Source organism: Parasteatoda tepidariorum, chromosome 4 (genome assembly GCF_043381705.1).
Source record: "Parasteatoda tepidariorum isolate YZ-2023 chromosome 4, CAS_Ptep_4.0, whole genome shotgun sequence".
Taxonomy (NCBI): domain Eukaryota; kingdom Metazoa; phylum Arthropoda; class Arachnida; order Araneae; family Theridiidae; genus Parasteatoda; species Parasteatoda tepidariorum.
The window spans coordinates 75,973,000-75,994,242 of NC_092207.1; the positions used below are offsets into that span (position 1 = coordinate 75,973,000).

Here is a 21,243-nt window from a genome sequence, read left to right on the forward strand (position 1 = left end):
ACTAAATTTGAACAAAGTTGCGAATAAATTCTTTGTTTCACAATGTAAAACCTCAATAAACTATACATTTTGATCTGCTTTTGTTTTTCGTTAGTTGATTTTTTTTTTAATTTGCCGGTCATGGGACTAAATATTAAAAAAAAGAGTTTATTTATGCATGCTTTATGATGTAATTTGGAATTCACCTATGCAATATTTTATTCCTTCTCAGCTACATGTGTGAAATAAATGAACATATTTCTTTAAAGTGAAAAAGAATTGTGATGCATAATTTGCATATTTTTTTTACAGATAAATTTGTTCAGCTTCTTCTAGCATTTTCCTTGTACAGCAATACAAAGAAATTAATGAAAACGGAGAAAGCAATTAGTTCAAATATCACAGCAATCAATGGAATGTATGCAACGGGAACGTTTTTAGTTGTTGTGTACCACACTTACTTTTTACCCTTTTTCAGTTTCTTTGCAAGTAAGCATTGCATGATTTCATAATTTTCTTAAGAATTAATCATTTTAGAGGATTCGAAACATTTTTAACTTTCCCTAAACTGAAATTCTTCTTGATTCAAAAGATTAAACCTTTCCGTACCCTGTAAAAAATTTCGGGTCAATTACTGTAAAAAGTACCGGCACTCAGGTCGCTGGTACTTTTTACCGCAAAATCCTTTCTTACCCGAACATGTTACGGAACAAAAACACCAATATACTGTAATTTTTTTCGTATTAATTACCGTAAAATCCCTGAACCACTCTCATTAAATAAATATTACTATAAAAATTACGGTATAATATTTTACGATAAAAACGGATTTTGCGAATAATGCACCCGAAGTGATGGTACTTTATACCGTAATTTGATCTAGAATTTTTCACAGTGTATAGTAAAAGTATACAGCAAAATGTTTTACTGCAAAACGAGAAACACAAGAATATGGAGGAATAAAACTTGGACAAAATTAGTTATTCAGAATATTTCTTGTTAAATGGTGGAAAGTTTTCTTTATTAAAAACATGCTTTAATGTTAGTTTCGAGGAAGTAACGATGTATTAAAACACCGATTCGGTACAGCCAACGGTGTACAGTCGGTGATCAATTTAAATTTATAAGATTCAAACTACCACTTCTGCTTATTTGAACCACCGCATCCAAAAGAGAGAAGACTTTCTCACGGGTTACCATAAACGGGAAATCTGATCTTTAAGTATTTCAAGAGTAGTGACCTTTTTCGTAAATCCCGCACTGTGCTGTTAAGTTGCCCGAACGTAGTGACATCTTTTGTATTGTCCCCACTGCGCAGTTTACGTCGTTACGTCGGATTACTATGTTGCAGATTACTATGATCCGTGCAGAGGACTTCTATCTTCTGAGAGGCGCTGCTTGGATCTGTGGAAATTAAATAGAAAATAATGAAATAACTTCATTAAGAGGAGTTGCTAAGCATAAAGTTTCAAAACAACATAAATCTTCCAAAAACGTTAAATAGGAAAAAGGGAGACCATTTTATTAGGAGGAGTTGTTTTAACATTAAAACTTAACAACAACATAAATGAAACATCAATCACTCGAAAACGTTAGTTATGACCAAACTGCAGCAGATCAAACTACATACCGACAATGATCCATTTCAATTCTAACAACGGGCTCGTCTTTCTGCTCATCTGAATCTGCAAAAACTATCTAAAACAATTCTTTCAGAGGAAAAATTAGCTTCATTACCATCATATGTGGAATGGTGGGACAAAGTTAAATAGGGCCACTTTTAATTCGGTTCTATGATGTTGAAAACTTTGAGTAATGTGAATTTTTGTGAATTCACTTAATATTTACACCGATCGAATAAAAATAAGAGGAATAATAAAGAGTGAATTTGATCGAAATAATCTTAATATATACACCAAAGAGTCATTACATTATGACCACCCTCCATCTATAACAATGGGCTAGCCCAGGTTTTCATTGTTTCTCGCCCAGGAACAATGTTTTCATGGGCACATTAGGACCCATAATCTCCATAGAACAATCCCTGACATCTGTAAGCTACTTGAACATAGTTGCAGACCAGGTTCACCCATTCATGGCAACAGTTTTTCCTGCGGGGGATGGTGTTTACCAACAGGATAATGCACCATGTCATAAGGGTCGAATCGTCATGGATTGGCATTCCAGTGACTTGTGGTCTTACTTGGAAAACCAAATTCGTGCTGCCACGCTACCCCCTCGCAATGTGAGGGAATTGCAGGACCAGTTGGTGAGCACTTGGTACCAGATGCCTCAGACTACCTATCAGCACCTTGTGGAATCAATGCCACGGCGGGTGCTAGCAGTTTTGAGGGCTAAAGGTGGTCCTACGTGTTATTAGCAGGGTGGTCATAATGTAATGGCTCTTCGGTGTATATAAAATTAAATTTTGCTTGAAAATCTGTCGTTTTTTTTCAGGCGACATTTCAAACCTTGGAAACTACCTGGAGGATCTTCCATTCACTTTGATAGTTTGTATGGGCATAAGCATTGAAGCATATTTTCTGTTCTCGTAAGAAATTTTTTAAAATTACTATTTGTGACAATTTTTAAAACTGTGTCCTGTTTTTCTCGACACTGCAGCAGCTTTCCTGTGACAAGCTTTCCTCATTTGCATCTCCAATAAAAAGAATAGGGTTTGAACGAGGAAAGCTTGTTTATTTAATTTATTATACAAAAGCTTGTTTATTTATTTTTTTCTCGTAATCATAACTAATCTTTAATCATAATTTTTGTAGACTTTTGCTCTAATATGTTAAAATCGAATATTGTAAGATACATTGAAAGCAAACAAAACATATATTTTTTGAAATAAGGATATGAAAGTTAATTTTTGAACGTTTTTAAGAATAATATTGATACTTTCAAATGAATCTATATTTAGAAGTTGATTTAAAAAGAAAGCATTTGGGCAATTAAAAAAAGACTCTAAAATAACTCTGAAATACATTGAAGCATTTTGTATTTCAAGTTTAATATTTATAAACTTGATATTGTTTATTTCATTTTTATTTCATTTTTATTATTGTGGCGGTCATTTACATCCAAATCATTACGCATTTAAAATACACCGTATCAAATTCTATATTGATATACCACATCTTTTTTTTTAATGAACTGGCCTGCAAAGACATTTTGTGCCCCAATGGCATTAATCAGTTAATCGGCTTAAAAGAATATTTAATGAAAAATCTCTTAGTTCCTTGAATTTTTTTTATTCATTTTTAAAACACTCGTTTTCAAAACATTAAAATAGAGATTTCATTGCTATGGACATAATATGATCAACCTAAAATTGAATAAGATATTTTCTAGCAAATCTAATAACAAAAGTCTCATTTGAAATAAATAGTATCTACTTTATTTCATGTTTTTGTTCTACAATCGTATACAATATAAAAAACTTATTTTAGCTTTGAACAAAAATATATAGTACGCATTTTCTTCACCTTTAATAATGTATTAACTCAAATTGTGTTTCACTTAAAGTTAAACCATAATATAGTGTAATCAAGAAGTCAGATATTATGGTACAACTTATTGCCATATTAAGTTTGCAGCAGATTTGAATGATATTAAAACTCATTCCCACCCCAAAAAAATTTCTAATTGTAAAGCTGCCAACTGAAAAATGTCGCTTGATTTAACTGATATGTATCCAACAATTTCCTCGTTATTTTGCAGTGGCCTGTTGTTAGTTTATCCAAGATTTCGTAAAAATGAAAAAGAAGTACACATCAATGTCATCAAAATCATTGTGCGACGCTACATCAGGTACGTTTTTGTGAATAACTTTTGATTTTTGTGTGCATTCTTTAAAATTCTTTATAACAATTTTCTTCGTCTGCTTTTTGAAAATATGAATTATTCTAAAAATATTTGTAGCCGAGTTCAAAATCATGTTTTCCAGATAGAGGAAAAAACGAATAGTTTTATTGTAATAGAATTGAAATAAGTGATTCAGTTTTTCATTTATTAGCTTAAAACACAACGTTGGCATTTAATTTTGTATATAACGTTAGAAATAAATGTGTGAAAAATGCTGTTTTTATCTCATAGGCTATGTCCATCTATGCTCCTAATTCTGGGTATCATTGTTTTATTGCCACTTATTTGAGTTTTTATTTCACAGGTTATGTCCATCTATGCTCCTAATTCTGGGTATCATTGTTTTATTGCCTCTTATTGGTTCAGGTCCTGTCTGGACGGACATCTTTGATACTGCAGCAGAAAACACTCGTAAATGGTGGTGGACATACGTTTGTATGTTTAATAACTTCTTAGCCGTTAAGGATCTGGTAAGCGATATTAATGATTGTAATGATTTTTTGAAAGTGTGTACAATGTTTCATTAGTTATTTTAACACCCTTTTTCTAACATTATAACACGAACTTTTTAAACTTAAATTTCAGCATAATAATCAGGTAGTAATACAGAATGTCCGGCAATCATCTTCCTTAATATTGTACATTTCAGAATCTTTGTTAACAAGTTAAGTCAAGAGAGTATGCATTTAGGGTCACTTACTAATTACTATCAAAACAAGGAAGAAACGAAATCTAACCCTTCACTCCTGAAAAAGGAGTTACTAAAAACTCTAAAACCTATTTGATTGGAGGTGGAAACAGAGTTGAAAAGCTAAAACTATAGTGCGGCTTTCAGGAGAACTCCTCCAGACACCCGTCTTGCGTCGTGGTGGGTATTATGGTTACGAGGAAAGGTCACTGCAAATAGGAGTGTGGGGTGAATATTTCTGTCTTAATCTTGGCATAGGTCGTCGTGAGTAAACCAATCGACGCTTTCTTTTCTCCATTTCACCTCCATTAGAAATGTGCTCTCGCTTGTTACCATAGCAGCAGACAGCCCCAGACTTTCAGTCTGGAGGAGTTCTCCTCAAAACCGCGCTATAGAAGCACTTGCATGTTTCAACTAATAACCAGACTCGTTTAGCCGGGTTTTTTTTTTTATCCCGCCTAACACTCTAGTGACGAGATAAGGTGTTTGGTTTTCACCTTTGCTTCACTATGAATTAGAGCACTTTAATACTGAAATGATATCATTAACTAGGCAATCGACTTTCATATGAATAACGAGATTCTTAGCTGCCGTGGTTTTGGAGATGGAGCATTCGCCTCCCAGTAAGGTGATCCAGGTTCGAATCCCAGTTCAAAAGTTCTCTACTGGTTCAAATAACTTTCCAAGTTCTAGGTTGTCCTAATGCTTGATCCAGGATCTTCTGGGTCGGGTTCAAGATTACAAGATTAGGGAGTTGAACATTAATAGACTCAAACTCAGATTTGGGTCGACTATTCAACATCGGTTATAAAAAAAAATAAAAAGATTCTAGAATATTAAGATGAGCTCACGTGATAGTGCTGGAAGCAATGAACATCATAGAAATAAAATTTGTGCCCAAGATCAACGAATGATAATCGATGATTAATCTAATTACTGATGACTGACTGATTCATTGAGGTCTCTGAATTTTAAAGGGCGTGTAATTTCCCAAATGTAGGCAATGTTGTATTAGCAATTTTTTGTTGTTGGAAAAGGTTTTTTTTCCAAATATGTTGTGTTTTCATTATTTACATCTCGTGGGCCTTTAGAATGTTTTGTATCCTTGTTTTATGTTTATGAAAGAGATCGAGTTTTTTTTATCTTAAAGAAAGGTACTTTTGAAACAAATACAGTTATTACACTCACAACCGTTTGAAGGAAGTTTAGAAAATTTCAGCTTAGTTAGAATCGTTGCTAAATTAAAAAACAACGTGAATAAAACACTAAAGTACATTAGTACTTTATCCATGTTGTTTCTTGCTTTAGTCTACATAGTACTAACTACATCCTATCTTTTGTTGGATAACAATCGTTATTTTTATCAAGTTTATGATATGCTAAATTTATAAACTGAATAAGTTTTAATGAAAGAATTTTTTTTGAAATATATATCGTGAACATTGTTTTTTTTTCGAGTATGTTATTATATATTATTTTCCAAACAATATCATTGTTTTTCACGAGTATATTATGAAATATTCTTTTCCTACAAATACCTTTCAAAAATAATTGACATTAAGTAGTTTTTTTCTTATACGTAGAATTTCTTATACCTGTGGTTTATACCCTGTTTGATGCAGATTTCGATAATTGGTGTTCTACTATTGTGGCTTATAGCGAAGTAAGTTGTTTCTAGACAAAATATAGACATTTAAATTAATTGACCTAAGTAATAAGACTATTACCTTAAACTAACATAAAATAAGTTGCAACTAGCAATCACGTCGAATAATGTATTTTTTGATTCATAAATATTAAAATTTAATTCCATTTTTAGAATTTTTATTTTCTCCTTATGGAAAAATTTTCCCCGATCCGCCCTTATTTAGGGCATAAGGGTAAATTTTTATTAAAATAAAAAAAAATCCAGAAAACAGTGCAAACATAAAATACATAAAATACACATCAGACATGGCAACAGCCCATGAACATGATGGGCGCAGAGCAGCAAAAATCATGTAAGTTGATAAAACATTAAAACAGCAATATATTAAAAGTGTCAGTTAAAAGAACAATTTAAAAGATAAACGTGCAAAATTTACAAAAGAACAATATAGTATAACATTTTAAAACAGTACTTTTAAAACCAATTAAATAGTACAAAAGTAATTACAATAAAATTGGAGCAAGTAAAAGTAGAAGAGTTTATAAAAGACATAGTAAAAGTTATAAAACTACACCATCAATAAAATTGAGACACCAAGCTGGAACGAGCAAGTTCCGAGACCATTAAAGACTGTCCCCCAATACATCCTCTAAAGTTTGTTTAATAATCTTTTTTATGATATTTCTGAAAGTCAGGTTAGCATAACATTGATGTTGACTAATATTATTAAAGTTATCCCCCATAGTGTCTGGAATTGAGAACAATTCATTAATAAGTGATCAATAGATTATTCACCACAGTAATTACATTCTGGATTTTCGTGAAATAATTTATATTGGTGTTCTCCAAACACTCCGTGGCCTGTTAAAAATTAATTGAGATAGGTTGAGATTGATAGAATTGATAGATTCTTTTCTCTTTATATATTTTAACTCCCGAATCAAAGAAAAATGCAACGACTGTTCCACGTAGTTTATAAGTGTACTCACACACTTATAACATAAATTTTAATTTTAATTTATTAACTGGTTATATATTATTTATTAGCATGCTCACAAAATGAGAACTGGGTAAGAATTAAAATTATTGGGAAAAATAAATGCTAAGTTAAAATTTATAAAATTTAAGAAAGTCAATTTTTGTTGATTCATTGCAGAATTTCCACGGAAAGAATGTAGATTTTGCATAGTAAATTGTGCATTTTAAAATTTAAGCAAAATTTTAATTTGACACCATTTAAGGATCATTGCCAATGGAAAGTAAAGTTACAGCTGCAAGTTCAGGGTTATTAAAAATCAAGAGCTATATGAAAGAGCAACGAGTTTTCATTGTTGAGAAATATTTTGCTAATTTTTGCTGAAATTCTCGTTTTGGTGATCAGAACTGGTTGTTCAGATTATGCAGTTGGTTGATTTTTGTGACGTTGTTGGATTTTTCTTTCTGTAGGATTGTTTTGATGTCTAAGTTTAATGCCAACAAGCCCATTATCGGTCGATTATTTAAAGATGAAATTGAGAACCATATCAACGAAATTCAGCAACTTTCGTACAAAACACCCTATTGAAATTTCAACAAAAGTGTGTCTATATGATTGCAATGCCCCTTCCCTCATTACTCTATATGCTCTATAGAATAATGAGGGATTCTATATGCTCTTTAATGAATCAATAAAAAAATTTTAATTTTTATTGCATGAATTTTGGGATTTTCTACAGTTATTTTAAAACAGGTAGTAAACGCAAACATAAGGTTTCCAAAGATATTTTCGGAATTTTTAATAAATATCAAAGCCAGCCTTCTATTAACAATTATACATTTTTTATTTTTTTGTCTCCGTTTATTTTTTAATGAGTAAAAAAAAATTTCTTACAAAAAAAGCATTAGTTTTTGAAGAAACTTTTTTATTATCAAATAAAAATTTTATGGAATTATGGAGAAAAAAAAATTTGTTCAGAATGTGAATTTTATGCAATGTATATCTTACATCATGTATATAATTTCCTAATTTTCCAAGGTGTCCCAAGTTCGGACTTGTCTGCACTGTTGCAATCGGATTAGCCTGTAATATATCTCTGGGAGTAATGACTGCATTGCATCGTTTTCCGCCGACATATGCCATTTATTATTACCACAACAGGGAGTAAGTACACCTGCTTAATGTGTGCAAACATTTCACATATTTCTTAACTTGTTTTGTTTCTAAACACATAATGAATGCTTCCTTTAATTTGATTTAATATTCTCTCTTATCCAATAGCAGGGTTTATAAAGAATTTTTTTTTTTTTTTTTTGCTGATAAAATTACCATACTGAATGGTAATGACATTTTTTATTTTTAAAAGCAAAAATATTTTTGGTAATAAAAACCAAAATATGCAGTGTTCAAACCATTCATTTTGTAATTTCCCCATTCACGTGGTAAGGGTTTACCAGAAATTTTGGTTTTAAATTTATAGTTTTTATTCCCACACATTTAGTAAAATATACAAAAATAAAAATTAAATTTAGCCTAATAAATGGATTTTGGGCCATGCTCTAAGGCAGCGAAATTTTACGTCAACACTATCATCGGTGCGAGACTGGAACAGTATAAAAATCTATCAACCATCGTAGGGATTCAAACCTGTGACTTTCACATGGGAAGGCAAGCACTCCAAACCCTGAGCCACCCTGATTGCCTGGTACATGTTTGATGCATTTATAGTATTCATAAAACATTTTTGAATGTTTAGAACAAACTATATTCGGTGAGGGCAGCGAGCTGTAGTTGAGGTCCCTTAGTTATTTTTGTATTTCAGAAATGAGAATGATTATTTTTTACCTTAATAGGCCTCTTCCCTAAATATCTTGGATTTTAGATACAGTATTATTAAACAACACAATACCTTCAAAAAAAGACAAAAAATAAAGGGGTCGCCTGATGAGATTAAGTGAAATGGCACTTATAATTTTTAGAACTTTTTTGAATTTTTTTTTAAAACTTTAAAACAATAAAATGATGCGATTCGTGGTTTTGAGTAGATAGTTTAAAATTACACGTTCCTTAGTTTTCAGTTCTTTTTAATGTAATTTTATTACCGTTAAAAGCAGGGTTTCTTAACCTGTGGTTCATGAACTCCTAAGGGGTCCATCAGTTATATTTTGGGGGTCCGCTGACTACTCCTTATTCTTAAAATGTTTGGAAGCCTATCCATTGCTTGTAAAGCGAGCTATGGCAGCTATAATTCCGTTTGCTACAGCGTATCTTTGCAACGAGGGATTTTCCACACTTGTGACAATAAAAACATAACATCCAAATCGATTGAATGTTGAACATGATATGCACGTTGCTTTGTCGAAAACCATCCCCCAATTCAATTTGTTAAGTAAGGAAAAGCAGCAGCAACCTTCACATTAAAAATTTGAATTTTAAAAATTTTGTATACTATTAAAATAATAAAATTGAACGTTTTCTAATAATTGATGTTTTTTACAATTATATTTTTCACAGGGGGTGGTCCGTGACTTCTTAAAAAATTTTAAAAGGGGTCCATTATATCAAAAAGGTTAAGAAACACTGGTTTAAAGTGAGGGTAACCGATTTGGGTGACGCTAAAAAATTCTTTTAACGTTAATTGCGCAAAAAAGATAATTATCAAAAATCTAAAACAGGCAATTTTAAACTATTTAACTACTTATCCAAAAATATTAATTGCAGAATTGTATTGGAATAATTTTGGCAGAAAAATTAATAGAGAATCCAGAACACCGCGCGCGTTATATCTCAAATTGTGATTGGGCGGCGCAGTCTTCTGTTTTGCATGTATCGAAAGATACTGCCAAATAGTCTAAATATCTATCATCAATTTATTTGTGAAAATTAAATAAAGAAGATTGAGAGTATATTTAGAATCTTCCTTTCCCGTCTCCACCCCGTCGACAATACAGTTCGGTCGGGGGAGGAGGAGCCCCTTCGTTTGACAAAGTTTGTTAAGCTTTTATCGAACAATTATATTTGTCTTAATAATAACAAAAATATTATGTTGATATTAATTATGTTATGAGTAACATCCTAAAATAAGGAAAACGTGGAAATTTAATTATATTTACAAGGAATAGAAATAACACTCGGACAAACCTCTCTTGTTTTCCTTTATATATATATANGCGGCAATCATTGGTCGATTCGCCGTGAAAGAGAAATAGTAACGTAAACAAAGCAAAGCAAACGTTGCCACCGGCGGAAAAGAAATACCGCCAAAATTTGGGAGCCACGCAAGAGAAATATATATATTAGATTACCGTTGAAACTGATGATAACTGATTTGGGTGACGCTAAGAAATTCTTTTAACGCTAATTGCACAAAAAAAGATAATTGCTAAAAATATAAAGACAGGCAACTTTATACTATTTAGCTACTTTCAAAAAATATGGATTGCAGAATTCTATTGGCATAATTTTTGTAGAAAAAATTAATAGAAAATCTAAAAGACCGTACTCGTTATATCGTAAATTGTTATTGGGCGTCAATCTTGTTGTTGTTGTTGCGTATGCCTGTTAAGGCAGAGGGGTGCAATTGTTCTTGTTTTCCAGTGGCGCCATCTATGGCCAAGAATTTGACTTCTGCCACACCCATACGTCACTTCCGTTTATAAGGCGGACCCATTCATACATCCATTCATTCATCCACAGATCGTTTGCATGTATCTACAGATACCGACAAATAGAGTAAATATCTATAATCAGTTTATTTGTAAAAAATAAATAAAGAGGATTGAAATTATATTTGGAATATTACTTTCCCGTCTCCACCCCTTCGACAGTAGAGTTCGGTCGGGGGAGGAAGAGCCCCTTGATCGACAAAGTTTGTTATGTTTTTATAGAACATTTATATTTATCTTAATAATAAAAAAATATTATGTTGATAATAATTAGGCTATAAGTAACATCCTAAAATAATGAAAACGTGGAAATTTTATTATATTAACAAGAAATATAAATAAAAAATCGGATAAACCTCTCGTGTTTTCCTTTATATATATTCAGTAAGTTTCTTTTCGTAAATTTTTTGATAATTCCTATATGAATTGGTTTTTATAGGCATTTTGAAATACCTATTTACACAGCTCCTTTAAGCCATGCAAGTTCATTTGGAATCGGTATGCTTTTAGGATATTTTATGGCCAAGAATCAGAAGCTGAAGTGGTCACGAGTAAGTAGAGATATTGGTATTTTGGTATTTTTGAAAATCATATTAAGGAGTTTGAATTTTAAAAACAATTGGCTGCCTATAGCTCAAAATTATTTAATAAAATTAAATTAATATTTTTTTTGTGGATGATGGAAAAAAAATTAACATGATTAAGCAAAACTTTAAAAAGTAAATAAGACCTAGATTAGAAATATGAAGGCTTGCTTTCTTTAAATTACCAGCAGTTTTAAACATAAAATATGGTTTGAAAAATCAATTGACGAAAAGCAAAAAGTAATCGAAACATGCGACTTTCTTCTTTTCCTTCAAGGGATATTTTTTTTCGTACGAACTTTCAAAAGGAGTTAGGAAGTTCATCAACAGATGGGTCATCCAGGAAACTATAAAACAATGTTTTCCATTAGACCACTCTTTGCAGCAATAGCATGGTGCAGCTCTGCAGATTGGGGACAAAATTGACCGACATTCGTGAATTACCTAAAACCACGTGTTTAGTTTGTTTACAGTCAGGTTTTTGATACGTATTTTTATAAAACAAGGTAATATAAAAGTGACTGTAACAGAAATAAAAAACTATCTAGGTTATGTACTAAAATGTAAATCTGTGCTACCACCAGACTGCACACTGCCTTGTTGACAACTTGGGTCCATGGCTTCGTGAGGTCTACGAAACACTCGAACTCTTCCATCAGCTCTGACCAGCTGAAATCATGACTCATCTGACCAAGCTACAGTTTTCTTGTCGTCTAGGGTTCAATCAATATACTTACGAACCCAGCAAAAGCTCTGAATGTGATGTCGTGCCGTTAGTAAACGCTCTCAAGTCATTCTTTTGCTTCGCTGCCATACCCCATTGCAGCTGAATTTCGCCAACTGCTCCAACGGACAAGCTCATTTCACGTCCCGCATTGATACTTGCAAGTACTTCTAGACGTCTAGAGAAATCGAATTTTGAAAAGAGCCGTATATTTAAATTTTTACTTCACAGAAACCATCCGTCATATTGCACTCAAAGTTTTTATTTTGCCTCATAAAATTGCACTTTTTAAAATGATGTAAAAATTTGTATCCGTAGCAGTTCAAAATTTTTTCATGATATTCATTAATTGTTAAAAATTATTTTTTGTATGGAATTATCGTTGAATAGATGACATTTATAAGTGTGCTCAAAAATTTTCCGATTCGTTAAAGAAATGTTTTCAAGATATAGCGAAGTCCAAATTTTCGACCGCCCTCTTGACCAAACTATTGGACTATATCTCCCAGATTGCGGCTACCCCCTATGTTTTTAAAATAAGGAATCCAAATTCATCGAGGAAAGGTATGTTTATTCAGAAAAAGTAAGTTTTTTTTCGTCTGATTTCGTAACTTAAATTATCGGTTGTTTTAATTAATTAGCATATTTGAGGTCATCCATTTAATTCATTAAAATTTAGTCTCAGCACGTGAAAATCTGATCATTAGGATCAAAAGTCTTTTCTTTTGCTTACTATACAATGTGTAGTATTTTGTAACATCTTTGGTTCAAATTAACTAGCAGATTTAAGGTTAGACTTACGAACATTTAAGATTACATCTAGTGAGTAAAAATCCGATCATTAGATTGAAATTTATTGATATTTATCCGTTTTTTTCTTCTTTCCTTTTTGCACACTGCGCATTCCGGATACCACAAAAAAATTATATTATATAAAAAAAGTTTTCTTATTCCTAAGTTGTTGAATCTTTGGATTAACTAAGCTCCTGAACCTTTAGTTACCGAATCTTTGGAATCTTTAGGATGATTCTAAAAGTCATTGAAAAATTGTAATTATTCCGCTCCGAAGAGATGTGCATAAAAGGAATTTTTTTCATTGGTTTAGAATTTGCATTAATACAAATTAAACAGAAAGCTAGCCAACACTGATCGACAATATTAAACTTTTTGTCTGTTAAATTAAATTGAATAACTGTTTATAATGGAACACCTAGCTCATATATATTGTAATACAAAATAAAATTTTTTCCCCTGTTCTGAAAATATTAGTTTTACATAAGTTACATGCGCTAATCAAAGAAAAATGTCGAATTTAGCAATTTTTTAAACGGTATTGTGATTGAGAACTATCCCTTTTTAGTGTCGAGCAATAATCTTCAAACTTATCTGGATTCCATTTTCTATGATAACGATTTTCTAACTTTGAAATATCTTGGTAAACTAAAAACTTAACTACAAATTTAGCCATAATGTTTAAATGTTTTATAAAAAGTAACCAATATCATTCCTTTTTTTATCCATTGCACAATATAAGGACTAACGAATTGATTTACGAGATAGAGAAAAATTAAGTTACAACTTAATAAATTATATTTCCAAAGCGTATCCACATCAAATTTAAGCAGAGTTTAAAACACTTGTGTCACATCTTTATTTATATTACACAAAATAGAGATGTTTATGATGACGTCACTTAACTTAACCTGCCTACTGAATGATCACTAATGATCAATCAGTTACTAGTAACAACCTGTAGAAATGTGTTTCTATTGGACAAAGACTCGTCCAATATAAATGGTGTGACCAACTGGTTGCCACTTACAACTGCCAAATCTCTATGCATTATATTTTACAGATTCACGTCGTTCTTGGGTGGATAGTGTCTATCTTTTTGACAGTGGGTATCCAACTTATTATGTTTGTTGGTCGAGATGGAAGAGATGCTGATCCAGTTCTTGCAGCCGTTTATGCAGCTACACACAGAACAGCGTTTTCATTGGGATTATCCTGGATCATATTGGCCTGTACGCATGGTTATGGAGGTGAGAATTAATTTGTATTTAAGTTTCAAATATTTTACTTTAATTATTTTTAAACACGCCGTGAAGATTTTTCATTTATAAAACGCATTTTTACTGTATTATTCTGATTATTATTAGACATACTTGTGTTGCTATGTTTGTATTTTTTTTAATCTTATGTTCAAATCATTTAATTATTTGTTGTATATTTAAAAAGCCGAAATCACTTCAATTAAATTTTGATTTTTAGTAATTAACTTTTTTCATTCTATCAAAGAGAAGACACCACAATATAATAAAATTTTATTTAAAATGAAATGAAAATATATATAGATTTTTGAGGCACTGAATTCGATTGCGCTATTTATTTTCAAGGCATCTAAATTTATTCATTTATTTTTCATTACTGCTGAAAAATTCCAAAAAAAACGAATAGTTATAATAATCGTGATGTAACAAAAAAGGTGGCGTAACACAAAGGCATATAAATAGTTTCTTGAAGAGGCCGCTGGTTCAAGCTTTAAGGTACGTGGGGAAAAAAACGTGAATGTGTGCTCTGCTCTTGAAAAAGTAAGAACTCGCTACATAATAAAACTAGTTAAAGAGCGCTGTTCGGCTATGAACATTTTATTTTATTTTAAAAAATAATTTAATGTAATTTATAACCGTAGTTGATCAGTATACCCAATTTTGTGTTTACGGCTACTAATGTTCAACTCCGTAACCTTGTAATTTTGAGCACAATCCAGACGGCAAGGGAATTCCTGTATCAGGTAATGGGAGAAATTTGCTCTCGTGGAGAACTTTTTGATGGAACTAACCCGTATTTGCGTTACATGGAGAGAGAAACCACGAAAACCTCCCACGGTTAGCCTGATGGCAAGGGGACTCTAACCCTTGATCCGTCTACCACGGAGGCTATTTTTCGTCAGCACTGTGGTTGGTGGAAACCGGGTGCGGATTTCGTATCGACCAGCCATTTCTGGGATTCGAACCCGGTTCACCTCATTGGAACGCCTATAAGGATTTATATTTACAATCGTCGTTGAACAGTTGATCCAATTTTAGGTTTACGACTACTAATGTTCAACTCTGTAGCCTTGTAATTTTGATCTCCATCCAGAAGACAAGGGAACTCCTGGATCAAGTATTGAGAGAAACTTTGCCCTCGTAGAGGACTTTTTCATGAAAGTAACACGCCTTTGCTTTACATGGAGATAAAAACCAAACTCACGCTTAATTTGACGGCAAGGGGACTCTAACATATGATCCATCTACCACTGAGGATACTTCACGTCAGCAGTGTGGTCAGTGCAAGCCAGATGCGGAATTCGAATCACCAAGTCATCGATGGGATTCGAACCCGGTTCACCTCATTGGAACGCCTATAAGGATTTATATTTATAATCGTCGTTGAACAGTTGATCCAATTTTAGGTTTACGACTACTAATTTCCAACTCTGTAGCCTTGTAATTTTGACCTCCATCCGGAAGACAAGGGTTGTTGCTGCTGTTGTTGTTGTTACTTTACGTCGCACTAGAGCTGCACAATGGGCTATTGGCGACGGTCTGGGAAACATCCCGGAGGATGATCCGAAGACATGCCATCACAATTTTGATCCTCTGCGGAAGGGATGGCACCCCCGCTTCGGTAGCCCGACGACCTGCGCGCGAAGTCGNGCTTCTAGAGGCAATCATATTCCATATTAAAGGTACTTTTTCTATTGCAAACCGATACTTCCAATTTGTTTATTTTATACATGTGCTAATTTCTATACTACTATTAATGTCTGATAATTTCTTTTTATGTTGTTTAATACCTTACTATGTGTTGTATATTGTGGGTAAGTTTCATAAAATTCCATGTGTAATTTCTTGAGTTATCGCGATTTTTGTGAATTTTCCTTAATTTATGATAACCAGTGTAGTTGAAGTGCGCTGTTCGGCTATGAACATTTTATTTTATTTTAAAAAATAATTTATTACCGTAGTTGATCAGTAGACCCAATTTTGTGTTTACGGCTACTAATGTTCAACTCCGTAACCTTGTAATTTTGTATCCAATCCAGAAGACAAGGGAACTCCTGCATCAAGTATTGGGAGAAATTTGCTCTCGTGGAGAACTTTTTGATGGAACTAACACGTATTTGCGTTACATGAAGAGAAAAACCACGAAAACCTCCCACGCCGTTTAGCCTGATGGCAAGGGGACCCTAATCCTTGATCCCTCTACCACGGAGGATATTTTTCGTCAGCACTGTGGTTGGTGGAAACAGGGAGCGGATTTCGTATCGACCAGCCATTTCTGGGATTCTAACCCGGTTCACCTCATTGGAACGCCCATAAAGATTTATATTTATAATCGTCGTTGAACAGCTGACCCAATTTTAGGTTTACGACCACTAATGTTCAACTCTGTAGCCTTGTAATTTTGACCCCCATCCGGAAGACAAGGGTACTCCTGGATCACGTATTGAGAGAAAATTTGCCCTCGTAGAGGACTTTTTGGTGAAAGTAACACGCCTCTGCTTTACATGGAGATAAAAACCACGAAAATTTCTCACGCTTAATTTGACGGCAAGGGGATTCTAACATATGATTCGTCTACCACTGAGGATATTTCACGTCAGCAGTGTGGTCAGTGCAAGCCAGATGCGGAATTTGAATCACCAAGTCATCGATGGGATTCGAACCTGGTTCATCTCATTGGAAGGAGACTCCTATCCCCTGAACCATCGAGGCTTATCTATAAGGATTGAGGTAATCGTTTACATTGAAATGAAAAGAATCACAAGACTGCTCCATCATGTGCTGTTCATTGCTTCGGGACCGTTTACACTGCATGCGATTTATGCACCTCGATCAGAGGTGCGTTAATCGCATGCCGTGAGAATGGCCCTCTAAACTCTATTAACGGTCACCATTTGCCTTTAAAAGCCGCAACTGTATGTTCTGTTCTAGATGCATCCATGTTTTGTACTATTTCACATACTTTCATGTGAACTGGCTTATTAGTTATTCGCAATAAGTTATGGATTCACTTGCATTACTTACCATTATAACTATGAATGGTGACGGTGCCACCGCTACTACATTTTTAACTCTAAAGCATGCATCCACTTTTTATTTAGGCAACCCTTTTAATTTCTTACGTATTATTTTCCTAAGTATCATTAAACTAATTTGTTCCAAAATTTTGTCAGTCAGAATCATGTAATTTGACATGACTTAAAAGCTTTATTGTTTGTATAATTACAATTAAAGAAAAATCTGAAATAACTCTTTTTAACAATTCTTTCAGTAAAACTCCATCTATAAAAATTTCTTATAATGTGACTAATTTTTAATACGTTTTATTGCAGGTTGGTTTGGCAACCTTATTTGCTGGAAAGGATTTGGACCGCTGAGTAAATTAGGATATTTTGGGTATTTAATCCATTACATAGTAATTGCCTACCATGTCAGTGTCGCAAGATCAACTTTAATCTTCAGTCATTATGAAATAGTAAGTTGATAAGAATTTTTCCAGGGCTTTCTAAGTGGATCTAGGGGATGAAATTCGTCTTAATGCTTTTTTTTCAAAGGCTCATGAAATTATTCTTTTTTGCAGATAATATACTTTTTTAATAACTACTGCATGTTATCAACAGTTACTCATAACTTCTAGGACAAGTTTAGCTTATCTTTAGCCAGCGCCTTCTATGTATACTGCACTATCTGTGTTCATAAAAAATTTTAAGAAATGAAAATAAAGCATTGATTTTGATAATTTTTTGCTAGGTGGAAAAAATGTCCCTAAATTCGCAATTTTTAAAAAAGCATAATAACTTTTAAACTGTTGAAGTATTTTGCCAGTTCTAAAGCTCAGATAATTCTTTACATAGTTTAAAATTATATCTTTACTACAAGTGCTTAATTCTGTTTCGCGAAAAAGCTCACGTTAATAAGATTTCCAATGCAGTTTCACACGTGAGCTTGAATAAGTGCGCCATTTAATATCATTACACTTGTAATGTTTACAATGTAATACATTCCTTCAATTTAACTTTAGCTTAATCTATTTCATTTTAGCTGAAAAGGAATTTGGGCAACATCCTATGATACTATAAGTAAATGGTGATATTTTGCACAAATATAGCCAAATAAGGGTTAACACTTAAAGCCTTTCAAGACTTGCCAGACATCTGTAAAGTCTTGAAAGCCCATTTTTGATGGGCTTGAAACATATCGATCTTCATTTCAATTTTGTATATTTTTGAAGCTTATGTTTTCTATCAGGTAATAGCTGTATATTATGATGCACTGTACTATGTTAGTGATTTAATTTAAAAGTAAAAAATAAATTTATGTTGGACATGATTCTTGAAAATTTACATTATTTATTTTAATTTATAGCATTTAAATTATTTTTTGAATTTTTAAAACTTACATTTTGAAATAAATAAATTGTAAAGAATAATTAGTTATATGATAGGGATTCGAAATAAAACTTTTCTATCATCTGGTTAGTGTAAACCGCGAATTATGGCGTTATTTAATAAAAAGTTAATTAAAACATTATTCATTCAATATATGATTTAAACACTTATTTTTATAGATAGAATTTAATTTTTATGGATAAAATTTAATTTTTCTTGTTTGTTTTATAAAACGATATTTTTCATAAAGGAATTAATTTTATTTGTTTATTTTTGCAGTGGATGAGAATATTTAGTTACACATCTCTGACATTCTTGGCAGCTTATATCCTGTACATAACTTTCGAGTTGCCTCTTACATTCATAGAATCCTTATTCCTTTCTTCGCACAATCCTAACCCACAAGTGAAGAACAACAATACTGTAAGCACCATTAAAAACGAAGACTTTATCGTTGTTCAATATAATGGAACAACTTTAAATGGTTCGAAAAACCATTCTAATGGATTGAATCATCTTGGAACTATAAATGAAGAACATTCTAAACTGTAGTTTAGGAGGAATACTGCTGTAGTTATGCTGAATGTTAGCCAAATGCTGAAAATGTATCGACAAAAGTGTACTATAACTTATTTAACTTATCATAATCACCAGTGATGAAAATGCAGAAAGCAGGATTAAGAATGACGACTTTATCGTTGTTCCATATAATGGAGCAAAAACTTTAAATGGTTCGAAAAACCATTCTACTGCATTGAATTATCTTGGACTATAAGTGAAGAACATTCTAAACCTCTTCTGTTTAGGAAGAATACTGTAGTAGTTATATTGGTCAAATGAAGCTGAAAATGTATCTACAAAAGGAATACTATAACATATCACCTAATCATAATCACTCATTGAAGTAAATGCAGAGAGCAGGATTAAAGACTTTATCGTTTTTCAATATAAAGGGACAAAAAAAAACTTTTTCAATATATGGTTCAAATGGAATGGTCTGAAAAACTGTTCCAATAAAATTGTTTAAATTATCTTGGAACCATAAGTGAATAATATTTAAAACTGTAGTTTGAAGAGAATACTCTAGTAGTTAAATATTAGTCAAATTTAAGATTTAATTTGTCTGAAATATTAGTCAAATCGAGTTCAAAATATATCTTTCGATGAGTAGTACTTATAAACTTACTGAAATCTGTATAGGTTTAAGGGAAAAGTTATAAATTGCAGAATAAATACAATGTAATACAAATTCATTTAATTAAAAAAAATGTAGTTCGAAATTAATTTCAAATTCTTTTTTAAAAAAATAAGAAGAACTCTTTAAAAAACTGAGAAATTATTATTATTAAATTTTTTTAAGAAATGAGAATATTATTAGAATAAATTTCATATTATTAAATAACGCATGCAAAAAATCATTATATGATGCTGCATTGAGTAAAGAAATATAGTCAAAACTACCAGAATATGGTAAAATTTTCCACGTTTCTGACTTTATGGGAACATCAAACATCTCGGAAATTTTTACCGAAGCGCTATTTTAATGATTTTGGTAATCATAACACTAAATTATGGTTTTAAAATATATATGAAAAAATTTGGTAATGTGGTAAAATTCAGTAATTCTATCATGGCACATTAGAGCATGACAAAGAAACCATTTATTCGATTAAATTTACTTTTTAGCTTTGTATTTTTTACTGAATGTGTGGCTTGGTTTTGTATTTTTTACTAAATAAAAGAACTGTAATTTTCAAAACCAGAATTCCTTGTAGACCATTAACATGTGAACGGAAATGGAAAAATTGCCAAATTTTTAATTTAATTTATAGAACTAATTTACAGAATTTTGTTATTTTTTCTCTTACCAGAAATATTATTGCTATACACAACGGTAATTTTACCAAAAGTGTTTCCTTCGTGTTCGATTGTAAAAGAGAAGCAACTCACAAATTTGCAACTATCATTTTTACCCATATATTTATGATTGGAATAACTAATAACTCAACTTTTTAAAGTTTATTTTTTCTGCGGTCACAGTCATTTGAACATTTCTAGTCCGGTGTTTTTTGTAAAAAAATGTTTACAAGGTGCCGTACTTTAGGCCCTTGGGTTTGGCGATAATTTTCGTTTAGTTTTGAAGAAATCCCGTTTCTGGTTACCGAGGCATTCTTTGTTTTCAATGACGTCACATTAGGGTTACCGCCACTTTTGTTTACCTTTATGTGAATGGTTCTTGGTTAATTTTCATTGTAAAGTTTGTTCATTTTCAAAAATCACCAAATATAAAAGGTCCTCCCCCAGCCCCCCGACAACAATTTTTATCAAAACATTTTAAATTTCAATAAAAATCATTATTTATGCACTAAAAAACGTAAAATAAAGAATGTTTACGAAACAAAAAAACGATTCTGAAAATTCCTTACATTAAAATAATAAACTTTCATGTTGTTTTTTAATTCTTAATCAGACGTAGAAAATCATTCTATGGAAAATAATCATCAAATAAGAAAAAAAAATATTTACAAGTAAAATTTTTATTATAAAAATCATAACACTTACCTGCTTTATAAATTTGAAGAATTCCAAAATGACATGTTCTTCGTTTAAAAACTTGATTCTCAAATAATATATACATAGATTTTCCCTGCATTACTTTAAGATGACATACCA

General features: G+C 31.9%; 1 protein-coding gene across 1 annotated transcript in view; it reads left to right on the forward strand.

Annotated features, from left to right (window-relative positions):
* Positions 1-20,335, forward strand: part of LOC107449066 (nose resistant to fluoxetine protein 6) — a 40,911-nt gene extending 20,576 nt beyond the window's left edge. The window contains exons 7-16 of the mRNA XM_043048594.2: positions 292-468; positions 2,437-2,530; positions 3,703-3,792; positions 4,151-4,316; positions 6,118-6,197; positions 8,197-8,322; positions 11,263-11,374; positions 13,987-14,173; positions 17,515-17,657; positions 18,850-20,335. Of these exons, the coding sequence (XP_042904528.2) occupies positions 292-468; positions 2,437-2,530; positions 3,703-3,792; positions 4,151-4,316; positions 6,118-6,197; positions 8,197-8,322; positions 11,263-11,374; positions 13,987-14,173; positions 17,515-17,657; positions 18,850-19,122 (1,448 nt within the window). The 3' untranslated portion in view covers positions 19,123-20,335. The remainder of the gene's footprint in view (positions 1-291; positions 469-2,436; positions 2,531-3,702; positions 3,793-4,150; positions 4,317-6,117; positions 6,198-8,196; positions 8,323-11,262; positions 11,375-13,986; positions 14,174-17,514; positions 17,658-18,849) is intronic.
* The last annotated feature ends 908 nt before the right edge of the window (positions 20,336-21,243 follow it).